Raw genomic sequence first — 17001 nt, 5'->3', positions numbered from 1 at the left:
GGAACAAATTGAGTCTAATTTTGCAAGTGTTTCCTCAATCATGAATTTCCAGACATTGTGCTTTAGCTCAAATGTTAAATGCAAAAAAAAAATAAACAATGTTGCTTTGTGTTGCATGAAGTGGGAAATAAATAAGGCTCTATGTGTATAATAAATAACATCGGTGCCCTGGTGATGCGGGAACTCTGAATTAGACGACTAGACAACTCAATTATCATCGAATTTTACATAGCACTATACGGTTTTATTCTTGAGGATTCATTTCATTCCAATACGGACACGATTTGCAGCTCATAATCCTGGTAGCACGAGAAAGTGAGTCACCGAGAAAGCGAGAAAGAAAAATATGAAAAAATTAGGGCAATTCCCAGAACCAGCAGAGAAGAAACACATGACATCTCGGTCTGGGCTCCCATGTGGTGGACGATCGGTCGGCACAGCCAATCGCAAGAGCGGTACGTAGATGAGTCGGTGGGTGGTGTGTAACATTTAAAAAGCAGCGAGCGCCGCTCTGGAGCCGCAGAAAGAACAAGGAAATCGTAGAGGATTGTGTATTGAACGCTAACTGCAACCTTGAAGGATTGTTACAATCAGCGGCAGAAAGCTACAGCAACGTTATCATTTTAGTCTGGAACTCGCGGGTTCTTTTTACCTTGGATTTAATTACTGCAACATGACTCTGGAAGATATCTCTGGAACTGACAACACCAGCAAAAAGTAAGAGACCGGATTAAGTGCAGTTGTTTGCTGTTGTTAATTTGTATTGTGGAGAAGACCACGCGTAGATTTTATACGTGCATATTGGCTAGCTAGCTTGCAGTCTAGTTTTTGAAGAGGAGTAGTTTTTTTTACAAAAAATCTCATCTTTTTTTTTCTCTGTCCAGGATGCAGCCAATTGATCAAGCTTTGGAGGAATTGTTGGTGGCAGCTCAACGCCAAGGCTACTTAACAGTTGGAGTTTACGAGTCCGCGAAGCTAATGAATGTGTAAGTATCGCACACATTGCAACCAGTTGCCAGCAAGGATTTTTTTTTTAATGCCACAATTTGAAATTTTATCAAAATCGATTTTCAAATCTCTTTTCAATTGCGATTATTTGTTGAAGAGTGTCTCTAATCGCCCCTTCTGTTCTTGTCCCGTGCAGTGACCCAGACAGTGTGGTTCTGTGTCTCCTGGCGGCCGATGAGGAGGACGACAGTGACATCGCCTTGCAGATACACTTCACCTTGATCCAGGCTTTCTGCTGTGAGAATGACATTAACATCGTGCGGCTGCGTGGAGTCAAGCGGCTGGAAGAGCTGCTGGAGACTGGGGACGAGACTGCCGAACCGCGGGACATGCACTGCATGCTTGTCACGGTAAGAATAGCCTCTATTCTCTCTCTCTCTCTCAAGTACCGTACTGTTTAAAATAAAAATATCTTCGGTGCAGACACAATATTAATAGTTAAATATTGCCCCGTATTTAATGCATGCAAATTCTGTCAACTATGCATGTACCCGAAAGAAATTGGCTCCCCCCTTTTTTCAAAGATTGTGTAATGCTATTTAGCCGATGTTGACGCTTAACGGGTTAACCGGTTGCAGTTGTAAAAAAACGAAACGTTTGGCAGAGGAAGTTGAAACTGACTGGAATTGACGTGCTGCTGGTGATGACGCGATTCTCAATCCTTTTTTTTTGCTTCTTGTAATTCTAATTCCAGAACTCTCATACCGATGTTTGGAAATGTGAGGCGCTGGAGGAAGTCGGAAGCTATTGCCAGGAAAGCAGAAACCAGAACCAGTGGGTTCCAACCGTCTCCCTGCAGGAACGCTGAAGTGGGATCGACACCTACACCAAAAAAATAAAGGGAAGAAAAGAGCTGAAGAGAGCGTCTTTTTAATTAAGAAAAATGTATGCCGAGTTTTTTTTTAAAAAAAAACAAAGTACAAGATGCGGATGGATGAGAAGAAAAATCATGTTTGCAAAGGCATTTTTGTTTTCTTTTTATAATAAAAAAAAAGGTGTAAAGGAGATGGCATACCCGGCGGTGGCTTGGCTGGTTTTAGGCCGGCAAGTGGGATTGCAGCCGCTCCCGGAACCGAGGAGGCAGCTGCAAGAGGAGGAGCTGGAGATGGAGGGGGAAAAAAAACCGATCTTTGGAAGCGAAATAAGGGAGATATTTCGAAGCAGGACATTTTTTGTATCTAGATTATTTTTAAAAAAATAATAGACTGGACTGAGATGCAGAAAGAGTGGAAGAACGGATGTTTGATACAAGAATGCGAAGAGGACTGTCATTCTGGCTGTGCTGGAATGAATGAATGGGCGTTTGTTTTTTTTATTATATAAACAGCGGATGGCCGGCCTGAGCTGCTCTGCTCGGTGACTGGCGTGGATTTGTATCCTGAAGGGGAGGTCGGAGAGGGAACAACGTGCGAGGCTGCACTGGACTGCATTTGGAGCAGTTTTTTAATTTCTAACCGGAACTCGCCCCCGCACGTTTCATTTTATACTGTGGAGGGGATTCGCAGCAGATGTTGAGGAGTGAACTGTTGCATTTAGCTTCAATAATGGGATTTCTGCAAAGAATCCCCAAGTCATGTTATGGGCATTGTGCAATTTAATTCCAAAGTCTTGTTATTAACTTCTGTCATTTTTTTTTAACTAGCGTCTTGTTTATAACGCTGTGATATCTTCGTTTGTCTTTTCCAATATATATGTAATAAAATGAACTTGTGTTTTTATTGCAAATTACATCTACAATAAATACTTTTTAAAATAAAAAATCACTCTGACTTGTGTTATCTTAACAGCCATGGCTAGTAGGGTGAAATACTAAGTGACCTTTACATTGGTTGGCATACATTTTTCTATTCATTCATGTGATGTGGGCATCACCGACTAGGCCAGCATTTATTGCCCATCCCTAATTGCCATTGTTCAGAGGACATTTAAGAGCCAACCACATTACTGTGGGTCTGGGGTTACATGTAGGCCAGACCAGGTCCTTCCCTGGGATTAGTGAACCAGATGGGTTTTTACAGCAATCATTCTCATGGTCATCATTATGACTTTTAATTCCTAATTTTTTTTTAATATATTGAATCTGAATTCTACCATTTGCTGTGGTGGGGTTTGAACCCAGGTCCCCAGAGCATTATCCTGGGTCTCACGAATTACTAGTCCAGCGTTCAGCAACAATACCACTACGCCATTGTAAGCATTCTGCTAACAAGTAACACATTGAAAAGTCAAACTAATTGGTCAGGGTTGTACCTACCTGGTTCAGAATTGGTCTGTCTCTTAAAATTACATTTTTAGTTTAATTGTTTACCCTGCTGTCTGATTAATTTCTGTGCATCCAGACAAAAATCAGCGTACAGACATCATGCCTGCAGCTTTGGCAGTGGAGGCCAGCTCCTGTTCAAAGCAGCTCTCCATTTAACACAGTATGAGAATAAACCAAGCATTGAACTGTACAGAATCACACCTTACTATGACGTGACTAATGTCCTAGTTTTGTAGACCATAATCAGGTTAAAGCTCAATAAAGACAAGCCTGACCAGACAGTCACTGGCTTCATAGCCATTCTATGCCTTGTCACTTAAAGGAAAGAGGAACAGCTCACTCATCCTGAAATCATGAGTTTTTAATGTGACAAAGAGTTGTTCCTGGTTCTTTAGAATTGACAATTTTAACTAAGAACCAAAAGGTTTCAATAATTTCATCACTCTTCCCCAGTGCAGTGCACTTTTGTCAACATGATAAAACTGCTACACATTGATACAATATTGTATTTTGGGTGTGAAGTTAATGAACTGGTAATGGTGTTTGGGAATTTCAACATGTTGGCATAAGGCCAGCTCAAGGAGGTATTCATAATACTAGCCTGGCTCCACAACAAGTTAAAATTGCAACGTGAAAAGTAGTTACTTTTTAAAATGTAACTTTTAATGGCAACAGAGAGTCTCTTTGGTTGTTGACCAAAATTAAAACCTAACCATTGTTTGGTTGGTGGTGAACACTTTTCCTGACAAGGGCAATGAAATGCCACCAACAGATGTTGGCTATGCTGCCTCTGAATTGCTGTAAGCAGGTTTCAGTCTCAAACCAGATAGCTATGGTATAACTGCGCCTTTAAGATTGTTCTACATTATAATTGTGTTAAATTACCAAAAGAAGTAATCCTTTAAGCTGGCACAGAGTGATCAAAAAGACATTTTGTGAGACTTGGCGTTTGACATTTCTATTTGCCCAGACAGAAGTGTATTTGGGCTGAGACTCCTGCAAGCCTCAGGTGCCCCCTTTCGTTTTTAGCTGCCAGCCCCAGTTGGAAGGATCAGTGGGAAAATGTTTTCCAGCCCTGTGACCTTGATGCTCAGGGCCAGTAAAACCTCTGATCTCAGGTGTCGCCCAAAATAGCGTTTACTTTCTATATAGTATACACTGGTCCTAGGGATAGTCACCAAATGCTACTTGCAGCAAACTAACAGCCAAAAATTGCTTTAGGATTGCATAGTCTACAGTCAGCTGAATTGGTCATTGACCTGTAAACTGTAAATCAAATCCATTTCAAAAACAAAAATCCTGTAAAAACTCAGCAGGTCTGACAGCATCCAGGTATCTTTGTTTTTGTTTCGGATTTCCAGCATCTGCAGTTTTTTTGCTTTATTCAAATCCATTTGATTCTTTTGGTTGGGGAAGGGGACCAACTTCCCCCAATAAACTTTGCAAATCTTTGTTGGAGATGCCTCAGAAGAACATAAGAAAGAGGAGCAGAATTAAGCCCTTTGAGCCTGCTGAGCCATTCAATATGACCATAGGTGATCTACCTTAACTCCACATTCCTGCATTATCCCCATATTTCTTGATTCCCTTAATATCCTAAAGTTTATTGATCTTTGTCCTGAATATACTCTGGGGCAGACAATCCTGAGATTCACAACTCTCTTCTCGGTGTCTCAAGTTTTAAATGGCTGACCCCTTAATCTAAGATTGATTTTTTTTTTTTTTTTTTTGTAAAAATATACTTTATTCATAAAAATCTTCAATCACATTCAAAACCATTTCAAAAACAACATTACAAGGGTACAATCCAGGTTAAACTTTTACAAAATGTATCACCAGGTGCATCAGTACAAACAATATTACAGTCATTTACAGCCTTTCATTTTGATCTGTACAGCCCGAGGGGCTCTAAACAGTTCCCAGTCTCTCGGTGCGCTGTGGTAGAAAGGTCTTAGACAGCGACCCTTCCCCATTGCGCCTTTGCGGCAGCTGCCCCAAGCTTTAGTGCGTCCCTCAGCACGTAGTCCTGGACTTTGGATTGTGCCAGTCCGCAACAATCGGTCGGGGACAAATCTTTGTGCTGGAAGACCAACAAGTTTCGGGCAGACCAAAGCGCGTCTTTCACCGAGTTGATGATCCTCCAGCTGCAGTTGATGTTTGTCTCGGTGTGTGTCCCTGGGAACAGCCCGTAGAGCACAGAGTCCTGTGTCACAGAACTGCTCGGGATGAACCTCGACAGCAACCACTGCATCTCTCTCCAGACTTTCTTTGCAAAGGCACAATCCACAAGGAGGTGGACAACGGTCTCTTCCCCACCACAGCCACCTCGAGGGCATCGTGCAGAGGGGGTGAGACTCCTGGCGTGTAGGAAGGATCTGACGGGGAGGGCCTTTCTCACCACCAGCCAAGCTACGTCTTGGTGCTTGTTGGAAAGTTCTGGCGATGAGGCATTCTGCCAAATGACTTTGACAGTCTGCTCGGGGAACCATCCCACAGGGTCCACCCTCTCCTTATCCCTCAGGGCCTCTAGGACGTTACGTGCTGACCACTGCCTGATGGACTTGTGGTCAAAGGTGTTTTTCTGCATAAATTTTTCCACCAGGGACAGGTGGTACGGCACGGTCCAACTACTTGGAGCGTTCCGCGGCAGCGTGGCCAGACCCATCCTTCGCAACACCGGGGACAGGTAGAACCTCAGCACGTAGTGACACTTGGTGTTTGCGTACTGAGGGTCTACGCACCGCTTGATGCAGCCGCACACAAAGGTGGCCATCAGTATGAGGGCGATGTTGGGCACGTTTTTTCCCCCTTTATCTAGAGGCTTGTACATCGCGTCCCTGCAGACACGATCCATTTTCGACCTCCAGATAAAGCGGAAGATGGCTCGAGTGATCGCCATCGCGCAGGAGTGTGGAATGGGCCAGACCTGCGCCACGTACAGCAACAGCGAGAGTACCTCACACCTGATGACCAGGTTCTTACCCGCAATGGAGAGGGAGCGTCGCTCCCACATGCCCAGTTTCCTTTTCACCATAGCCACTCGCTCCTTCCAGTTTCTAACGCATGCCCCGGTCCCTCCGAACCATATCCCCAGCACCTTCAGGCCGTCAGCCCTGACAGTGAAGGGGACAAAGGATCGGTCAGCCCACTTCCCAAAGAACATGGCCTCGCTCTTCCCACGATTTACCTTGGCTCCCGAGGCCAGTTCGAACTGGTCGCAGACGTGCATCAGTCTGCGCACCGACAGCGGATCCGAGCAGAAGACGGCGACGTCGTCCATGTACAGGGAGGCTTTTACCTGAGTGCCTCCACTGCCTGGGATCGTCACTCCTCTTATGCCCGGATCCTTCCTGATGGACTCGGCAAAGGGTTCTATGCAGCACACAAAAAGGACAGGCGAGAGAGGGCAGCCCTGCCTGACTCCAGATTTAATCGGAAAGCTATCTGTTTCCCACCCATTGATTGAGACTGCGCTACTGATGTTAGTGTAGAGCAGTTGGATCCAATTTCGAATTCCCTCCCCAAACCCCATTTTGGAGAGCACATCCCCCATGTAGGTGTGCGATATTCTGTCAAAGGCCTTCTCCTGATCCAAGCTGATGAGGCAGGTATCCACACCCCTGTCCTGTACATAGGCAATCGTATCCCTGAGCAGCGCCAGGCTGTCAGAGATCTTCCTGCCTGGCACAGAGCAGGTCTGGTCAGGGTGAATCACCAATTCCAGAGCGGATTTGACCCGGTTGGCGATGACCTTGGACAGAATCTTATAGTCCATATTCAACAGTGAAATGGGTCGCCAATTTCTAATTTCCTCCCTTTCCCCCTTGTGCTTGTAGATGAGGGTGATGATGCCTTTCCTCATGGATTCTGACATGCTGCCGGCCAGGAGCATACTCTCGTACACTTCTAGCAGGTCTGGGCCGATCAAGTCCCACAGAGCCGAATACAACTCCGCCGGCAGGCCGTCGCTTCCGGGGGTTTTACTCTTCTCGAAGGACTCGAGGGCCTTAGTCAGTTCGTCAGGGGTTAGCGGTTTGTCTAGGCTCTCCCGAGTACTGTGGTCTAGGACCTCCGTGATAGAGGACAGGAAGGACTGGGAGGCCGTGCTGTCCGTGGGCTTCACGTCATACAGTCCGGCATAAAAGGATTTGCTGATCCTCAGAATGTCGGACCGTGATGACTTTACTGAGCCGTCTTCTTCCTTCAGGCTGCTGATCACAGAGCGCTCTCTGTGTACCTTTTGGAAGAAGAAACGTGAGCACGTCTCATCCTGCTCCACGGAGCGGACTCTGGAACGGAAGATGATCTTGGAGGCCTCCGAGGCAAAGTGCGAGGCTTGCTGGCCCTTCACCTCTTGGAGCTCCTCCTTGACATCGACCCCCATCGACCGCAGCCGGAGCAGATTCTGCATCTTTTCCTGGAGTCGGGACATTTCCCTCTGTTCCTTTCTAGCTTTCTGGGTGCCTTTGAGGATGAAAAACCTCTTGATGCTTCCCTTGATCACTTCCCACCAGTGTGTCAGGGACTCAAAGAGGGGTTTCACGGTTCTCCAACCTTTGTAATCCCTCTTGAGCTCCTCAATGTTCTCTGGGGTCAGCAGTTGCACATTTAGCTTCCATGCCCCCCTGCCCACCCTCAGGTCTTCCTCCAAGTGGCAGTCCGCCAGTAGGAGGCAGTGGTCAGAGAAGAACACCGGCTTGACGTCGGTGGATCTGACTGTGAATGCACGGGACACAAACAGGAAGTCTATCCTGGAACGAATGGACCCGTCTGGCCGCGACCAGGTGTATCTACGCTGCGCTCCGTCTGCAGGGTTGCTGAAGACGTCGTGCAGCTTGGCATCCTTAACTGTTTCCATCAGGGATCTGGACGTAGCGTCCAATCTGCTTCCGGCCCTGCCGGATCGTCCAGCCGCATCGATGATGCAGTTGAAGTCCCCGCCCAGAATGACCGGCCTGGAGGTCGCCAGCAGCAGTGGGAGCTGCTGAAAAACCTCCAGCCGCTCAGCCCCTTGTGCCGGGCCGTACACGTTAATTAACCGGAGTGGAGCGTTCTTGTACATTACGTCTGCTACCAGGAGTCGCCCGCCCACCACCTCCTTGACCTCGGAGACGGTGAAGTTGCCTCCCCGCAGCAGAATACCCAGGCCGGAGGAACGAGAGTCGTTTCCGCCCGACCAGATCGATGGCCCGTGGGACCACCATCGTGACCATTGCCTGTAGGAGCTGAGGTGCGGTATCGCACACTCCTGCAGAAACAACAGGTCAGCTTTGACCTTGGCTAGGTAGTCCAAGGTCGCAACACATCGCGTAGTAGATTTAATGCTACGCACATTTATGGATACAATCTTTAAACCCATATTAAAGCATTTATTCTCCTACCAAACCCACTGTCTCTGAGAGTCCCAGACCTTTAGTCTGCTCCTTCATACCCGTAGTGAGCTCAAATTCCTTCACTTTGGATGGGCTGAGGTAGATCTCCTTGGCCGTGTTCTGCTCCAGTGGCATCTGGAGGTTCACGTAGTGAGCGGATTTTGAGATGACCTTTGCTGGAGAAGCTTCTCCAAAACTCACCCCCTCTGGGGGGTTGCTGTTCCCGGCTTCCTGGAGCTGGGGTGCGATGATTGCCTCACTGCTCCCAGATTCCAGGGGCTGTGGTGCACTGGCCTCCTCAGGTTGCAGGCCAACTTGGGGTGCGTTGGTCTCCTTGTTGTCTCCAATTTTCTGGAGCTCGGGTGTCTCGTCCCCCAACGCCCTGGAGCTTTGCCGCCTCTTCTGTCGGTGCCGCTCTGGCACTTCCTCATCCGAAGAGCTGCTGCCCTTGTCATCCGTGTCGGATGGGAGACGCCTCTTGCCGCTTCTCTGGGAAACGCCTTTGCTTCTTCTTCGCTCCCTCTTACTTTTCTTGTTCTTCACCGTCCGCCACTCCCCCTGCTGCTTTTCCACTGCTGCCTCCTCCTCCATTGATTCGCTGTCCTGAGGACTGGAAGGTTCAGGGGGTAGTGCTGTTGATTGGCTCTCTGTTGCCTCAATCTCTTTCTCCACCTTGTCTCTCTCTGTGTCCTCCTTTGTCCCGTTGAGCTCCCTGGGGGCCTTGGTGGTTGGAGTGACACGGAACATTTCTTCTGCTTCCCCGTGGTCGGCTTTGGCTGCCTGTGCGTAAGTACGGCAGCGTTTGGGGCAGGTCCTGTAGAGGTGACTTGCCTCGCCACACAGGTTGCAGCACTTGGCCTGTTTGCAGTCTTTTGTCTGGTGCCCTTCCTGTTTGCAGATCTTGCAGAGGGAGGCGCTGCAGTTGGCCGCCACATGACCAGCCTTGCCGCATGAGCGGCAATGCTTGGGTTGCCCAGCGTAGACCAGGTAGCCACGGTTTCCCCCGATTGCGAAACTGGAAGGAGGGTGGAAAATGGCTCCCTTACCATCGGTCTTTAGCGTGACCTTAAACAGGCGTTTGCCTGTCCAGATCCCCAAGTCGTCTCGAATCTCAGTGCCGCTCCCCACCTTATCGAAGTACCTGGTGAGGAAGGTGACCACGTCGGCGACAGGGACGAAGGGGTTGTACACATGCACCATCACCTCACGTTCCCGTTGCAACGGCAGAGAAAAGTGCGGCTCCGCCGTCAGGATCTTCATCTCCGGCAGGTCTCTCTTCTCCTCGAACACCCTCAGGAGCCGGACGCAGTCTGCCACTTGCTTGAACGTCACGTCGAAATAACCACCTTTGCGGGAGTCATGCAGGGTGAAGATCTCCGTAGCTTGGAAGCCGCACGCCTTCAACAGGATCCTCCTGGTGAAGAAGCCCCGATCCATAGGTGATCCTCCTTCGTCGCTGTGGTTCACCGTGACTCGGACGGTGATAGGTAACCCACGGTATGAATTCGGATTGCGATTGGTTTTCGCCCTTCCATCCCGACCTTGCCATGGCAGGACCATGGTGTCGCTCCTGCAACATTAATCTAAGATTGTAACATCTGAGCCTAGGCTCTCTAGCGAGGGGAAACATTATCTCAGCATCTCCTCTGCTTTCCTTCAAATTGTGGACTCTTTTACATCCACCTGAGAGGTCAAACCAGCCTTGGTTTAATGTCTCTCTGTGAAAGACCACAGTGTACTGCACTAAAGTGTCAGCCTAGACTTTGTGCTCAAGTTTCTAGTGTAGGACTTGAACCCATGACTAGCTGACTCAGAGACGAGGGTGCTACACCTGACCAATCCTCGTGTGAAACCCTTGACAGTGAGACTGTCTAATCATGGAAGCAGTAACTGAACTATTTGGGTCAAGAAGGCTCTGGATTGAATCCTGGTCAATGATGCTGTTGCTGGCCTTCAGAAACCAGATTTAGCAACTTAAATTGCCACAGGCAAACCATACACCACTCCATCCACAGACTCTGACTTAAAAGAGCGACCAGTATTAAAGGCTCTTAAACATATGTTTGAAGCAGGAATTCTATGCAATGGAAGTGGTTTCCCAATTGAAATTCTATGATTGGACCAGGGATCTGCAATTTGTGGAACTGATTAACAGTGCTATTTGAGTGACACTGATCACTGTGTCTGCTACTGAGAGACAGCTCATCAGAGAAATGACAAGATTACAGCTTGTTAGATGTTTGTCTAAATAGGTCAGTTTATTACCTCATTATTCACTAGCTGCCACAGTCTAGCCAGCGTACATGTGCATTTTAAAGGTTCACTCTGGTCTGATAAGCTATCTTTCTTGTGTTTTATTAGACAGGTCAACAAAAGTTTCATTTCCCTGTATGCTGCCCACTGTTGCCTGCTGAAATGTGCGTGTCTAGACATTATGTGAAAAGTGGATTAGGAGCAAGAAAGAAAGACAGACTTGCATTTCCGAAACACCTTCCATGAGCTCAATACATTCCAAAGCGCTTTACAGCTAACAAGGTACTTTCCAAGTGTAGTGACTTCTGTAATGTAGGAAATATGGCAGCCAGATGTGCACAGCAAGCTCCCATAAACAGCAAAGTGATAACACGAACATATGCATTGGAAGCAGGAGGAGGCCACTTGGCCCTTTGAACCTGCTCTGCCATTCAGTAAGATCATGGCTGATCTGGCTGTAACCTCCCGCCTACCTCCAATAACCTTTCACCCCCTCATTTATCATGAATCTATCTACCTCTGCCTTGAAAACATTCAAAGACTCTGTTTCCACTGCCTTTTGAGGAAGAGAGTTCCAAAAACTCTACCCTCTGAGAGAAAAAAATCCTCCTCAACTCTGTCTTAAATGACCGACCCCTTATTTTTAAACAGCGACCCCTAGTTCTAGATTCTCCCGCAACAGGAAACATTATCTCCACATCCACCCTATCAAGATCCCTCAGGATCTTATATGTTTCAACCAAGTCACCTCTTAGCCTTCTAAACTCCAGAGGATACAGGTCTAACCTGTCCAACCTTTCCCCATTAGACAACCTGCCCAGTCCTGATATTACTTTAGTAAACCTTCTCTGAACTGCTTCTAATGCATTTACATCCTTCCTTAAATAAGGAGGCCAATACTGTACACAGTACTTCAGATGTGGTCTCACTGGTGTCCAGTACAACTGAAGCATAACCATCCTACTTTTATATTCAATTCCCCTCAAAATAAATGATAACATTCTATTAGATTTCCTAATAACTTGCTGTAACTGCACACTAGCCTTTTGTGATTCATGCACTAGGACACCCAGATCTCGCTGAATGTCAGAGTTCTGCAATCCCTCATCCTTTGGATAGTATGTTTCTTATTGATTCTTCCTCCCAAAATGGACAATTTCACATTTCCCACATTACACTCCATTTGGCAGATCTTTGCCCACTTGCTTAGTCTATCAATGTCACCTTGTAGCCTCCCTATGTCCTCTTCACAACTTACTTTCCTACCTATCTTTGTATTACCAGCAAAGTACTGACGACTCATGCTCCAGAACATACCGCAACCCTAACCAAGCATTCCAGTACAGGTACAACACTGATGTCTGCCCAGCTATGTGGAAAATTGCCCAGGTATGTCCTGCACACAAAAAATAGGGCAAATCCAACCCGGCCAATTACCGCCCCATCAGTCTACTCTCCATTATCAGTAAAATGATGGAAGGGGTCATCAGCAGGGCTATCAAGCAGCATCTGCTTAGCAATAACCTGCTCACTGATGCTCAGTTAGGTTCCGCCAGGTCCACTCAGCTCTTGACCTCATTACAGCCTTGGTTTAAACATGGACAAAACAGCTGAACTCCCGAGGTGAGGTAAGAGTGACTGTCTTTGACATCAAGGCAGCATTTAACCAAGTGGCATCAAGGAGCCCTAGCAAAACTGGAGTCAATGGGAATCAGGGGAAAACTCTCTGCTGTCTAGAGTCATGCCTAGCACAAAGGAAGATGGTAGTGGCTGTTGGAGGTCAATCATCTCAGTCCCAGGACACCACTGCAGGAGTTCCTCAGGGTAATGTCCTGTGCCCAACCATCTTCAGCTACTTCATCAATGACCTTCCTTCCATCATAAGATCAGAAGTGGGGATGTTCCCTGATGATTGCACAATGTTCAGCACCATTCACGACTCCTCAGCTACTGAAGCAGCCCATGTCCAAATGCAGCAAACTCCAGACAACATCCAAGCTTGGGCTGACAAGTGGCAAGTAACATTCATGCCACACAAGTGCCGGGCAATGACCATCTCCAACAAGAGAGGATCTAACCATTTCCCCTTGACATACAATGGCATTACCATTGAATCCCATATTATCAACATCCTGGGGGGTTGCCATTGGCCAGAAACTGAACTGGGCTAGCCATATAAACACTGTGGCTACAAGAACAAATCAGAGGCTAGGTATCTTGCAGCGAGTAACTCACCTCCTGACTCCCCAAAGCCTGTCCACCATCTACAAAGCACAAGTCGGGAGTGTAATGGAACACTCTCCACTTGCTTGGATGAGTACAGCTCCAACAATGCTCAAGAAGCTTGACACCATCCAAGATAAAGCAGACTTCTTGATTGGTGCTTTCCACAAACATTCACTCCCTCCACCACCGACGAACAATGGCAGCAGTGTGTGCCATCTACAAGATGCACTGCAGGGATTCACCAAGGCTCCTTCGACAGCACCTTCCAAACCCACGATCACTTCCATCTAGAAGGACAAGGGCAGCAGACACATGGGAACACCACCAACTGGAAGTTCCCCTCCAAGCCACTCACCATCCTGACTTGGAAATATGTCACTGTTTATTCACTGTTGCTGGATCAAAATCCTGGAACTCCCTCTCTAACAGCACTGTGGGTGCACCTACACCACATGGACTGCAGCAGTTCAAGAAGACAGCTCACCACCTCCTTATCCAGGGCAACTAGGGATGGGCAATAAATGCTAGCCTAGCCACGGCATCCATATCCCATGAATGAATTTAAGAAAAATTAGCAACCATACTTTCTGTCCCTCCTTCCGAGTCATTTATATAAACTCAAAAGTTGAGGCCCCAGCACTGATCCTTCTGGCACACCACTCGTTACATCCTGCCAACCAGAAAAAGACCCATTCATGGTTATCCTCTGTTTCCTGTTAGCTAACCAATCTGCTATTCATGCCAATATGCTACCCCCTAAACCCTGAACTTTTATTTTCTGCCATAACCTTTGATGTGACACCTTATCAAATTCCTTCTGGAAATCTAAGTACAGTACATCCACAGGTTCCCCTTCATACATAGCACATGACTCCTTGAACGATGAATGACCAGATAATCTGTTTTAATGATGTTGGTTGAAGGATAAAATATTGGCCAGGATATTGGGGAGAACTCCCCAGTTCTTCAAAATAGCACTGTGGGATCTTTTATATCCATGTTCTTCACAGCTGAATGGCAAATGTCAAACTCACTATCTAAATTCACACATTTAGAGAGATTAAACTGGGTGAGGAACTGGAGAGACTGGTGCTCCCCATGAATCTGTCTGTACCCTATCATGTGCAGCAACTTCAGGAGGTGAGAGGAGAAAAATGGCAAAGAAGCTTTAAAACAGAACCTAAACAATTCCCTCACAACCAGCACAAAACCTTCAAGTTTCTCATAATAATAGTAAAAGACAGGCATCAACTTTCACACACAAAATAATTTGTTAAAAAGATATCTTTTAAAATGTGATGAGTCATACGCCAGGCGGTTACCTGAGAAATGTGAGTGTTTCACTAATTTTACAGAAAGTAATAACTGAAATGAAAGTTGAAACCTACTCAAATAATATAGTTTGGAGCTTACTATTATCTAAGTATGCCTGACCTTTAAAGGAGGCATTTTCATAGAAAGCAGCTATTTATACAACTTAACATTTTGAAGAAGGGCAATTACTGATTGTTGCAAGAATATGAGATTTTCTAGAATGACCAGCAGCCTCAGCTGTTGCATTTATTTCGATTATATAAAGCAGAAGTGCCGTACTCTATCTCTCATATTACAAAGCATTTGCACAATGGAACGCCAGTTATTTCATGCCCTACCCATGTAAGTCAGGGCTCCCAGCTCTATAATGAGTACCATATATAATTGCATGCAAAAGCGAGTCAGCCAATTTCCTTTACTCTTTTTTTGCCAGTTTCCTCTTCTCCCTTCCCCTTCTCTGCATATTAACTCACCTGCAGATATTTCCACAAATGCTGGTGCCTTCCAGTATCTCACTCTGCGGTCACATGTGAACTTGATGGTGAATGTTGGCAGGCTATTCGACTGCAGTAGCATTACTGTCAAACGATTCTCTCTTACTTGACATTCTTCCAGCAGGGAAGTTACTGAACAGCGATATTGAGTGGGAACCCTAGCCGATTTCCTTAACCCCCACCCTCAATCTTAGGGTGCTGAGGGACAGTTTAGCACTCCCCCAACACCATTCCCCTGAGCCTAACATAACTGAATCCAGACCGAGAGTCAAATTTGGGACCTTGTTGGTTTTTTGGCTTAGCTATTCACTGGATAAACTCGCTGAGCCACGGGGGAGCCCCTGTCAGAATTTCTACTGAAAAAAAACCCATATAATCACAAAAGCCCCATTACACCTCCGCCTTTGTAAAAAAAATATATTTGGGTATGTTTTATATATAGCACTGAAATAGATGCAAATATTAACATTTCTACTAATTCGCAAGGGGGCATGAGGTTTGAGTCTGAATAGCATGTAAAGAGTTTTGAAAGCAGATGGGACTGAGTTGGGAACTTTGTCAAAGTTATTTTCTATTTCTTTAATTTACGCCAGAATTTTCAGATGTGATGTGACTTACTCCAGGAGAAGAAATAACTAAAACAGGATGTGAGACAAATTTCACAGACACATTCACAAAGAGCAAGAGTCTGGCTATACATACATTCACTGTTGCTTTAAAGAGATCGCTGTGTTTGCTGAATGCAGCAGTTTCATTTTTTTTCCCCATTCAGTATGTCATTGTGTCCCTCCAACCTTCTCCCCATTTATCCTCAAGAAATGTACACATGGGCAACTGTGACTGCGTGTAGCATTGTATCTGTGTGGTGGTCGTGGGCTACTCACTGAGACACAGGGACCTCGTAACACACAAGGATGTGCTTGTCCACACACACACACACATACACATACACACACCTCTCTGAAAAAGTTGTTTCAGAGTTGTTATTATACAACCACACCAATACAAGCAAGCACTGTCAAGGTGCTTATTTTCTTCAGAGTATAAACTCTGTGTTAGCTAGGTTTCCAATTAGGATTAGATACTGGTTTAGGTTTACAGTTAAGGGAAGATCATTAGGATCATGATGAAGGATAGGGCAAGGATTAGGTTTATGCTTAGAATCAGATTTAATGTGCTACAGTTAGGGTTAGATTTAGGACTAGGTTTTAGCTTTAGAGGAACTTTATAGTGAGACTCTTTGGGGCAATAAAATATTGAAGCAGAGAGTTTATTCTGAAGGGGAAATTCTATGTAATGGGGGTGATTATGTTGAGTGACATGGATATGCAAACCCGACACAATGCAGAGCTGGCTAATTCACACACTCAGTTCACAACTTTCAAATGTGAAAAGAATTGCAAAGGCCATTTAACAGACCCTGAAGCAGCTTCTGCTAATTTTACACGTACTTTAAATTATATGGAATGCGCTTTTAAAAGTGTGGTTACAATTGGTTACAAATATGCAAGTTGGACAATAACTGAGGATTTCAAAGCAAATAGAATCTTACAACATGTAAGGAGGCCATTTAGTCCATCATGTCAGTGCCAGCTCTTTGTAAGAGTTGTCCATTTATTCCCATTCTTTCCCCATTGCCTTGCTATAAAGAACTGATAACTTTCAATTGGAATTGTAGCCTCTCCTAAAATTCCAAGGGACCTCCGGGCTCTAAAGTGAACAGTTTGCCACTCATTGAGACAGACTATGGGCTCTAGGGTACTTCTGTGGAAGAGGTTCTAGACAATCTGAGTCTGAATTTCTCTTCAATTCAATGAGCCTTTCGCTGGTGCTTGGTTTAAAAAAAAGTGAATTTACATTTATACAGCACCTTTCATAACCTCAGGATGTCCCAAAGGACTTTACAGGCAATGATTTTTGTGATGTTGATTGAGGGATAAATATTGGCCAGGACACCAGAGAACTCCCATGCTCTTCTTTGAATAGTTCCATGTCCACCTGAAAGAGGAGACAGGACCAGAGTTTAACATTTCCTCCCAAGGATGGCACTTTACCACAATGCAGCACTCTC

The 17001-nt window shown here is 45.9% G+C and overlaps 1 protein-coding gene across 1 annotated transcript; it reads left to right on the top strand.

Moving 5' to 3' along the window:
• The first annotated feature begins 467 nt into the window (after positions 1-467).
• On the top strand, positions 468-2768 carry LOC144688976 (growth arrest and DNA damage-inducible protein GADD45 beta-like). The gene is made up of 4 exons (XM_078556056.1): positions 468-717; positions 885-986; positions 1145-1358; positions 1703-2768. The coding sequence occupies exons 1-4, from the start codon at positions 674-676 to the stop codon at positions 1814-1816; spliced, it is 474 nt and encodes a 157-aa protein (XP_078412182.1). The 5' UTR covers positions 468-673; the 3' UTR covers positions 1817-2768.
• Positions 2769-17001: the final 14233 nt, after the last annotated feature.

The sequence above is a fragment of the Cetorhinus maximus genome, chromosome 13, assembly GCF_964194155.1.
Source record: "Cetorhinus maximus chromosome 13, sCetMax3.hap1.1, whole genome shotgun sequence".
Taxonomy (NCBI): domain Eukaryota; kingdom Metazoa; phylum Chordata; class Chondrichthyes; order Lamniformes; family Cetorhinidae; genus Cetorhinus; species Cetorhinus maximus.
This window is presented reverse-complemented; position numbering and strand designations above follow the sequence as displayed.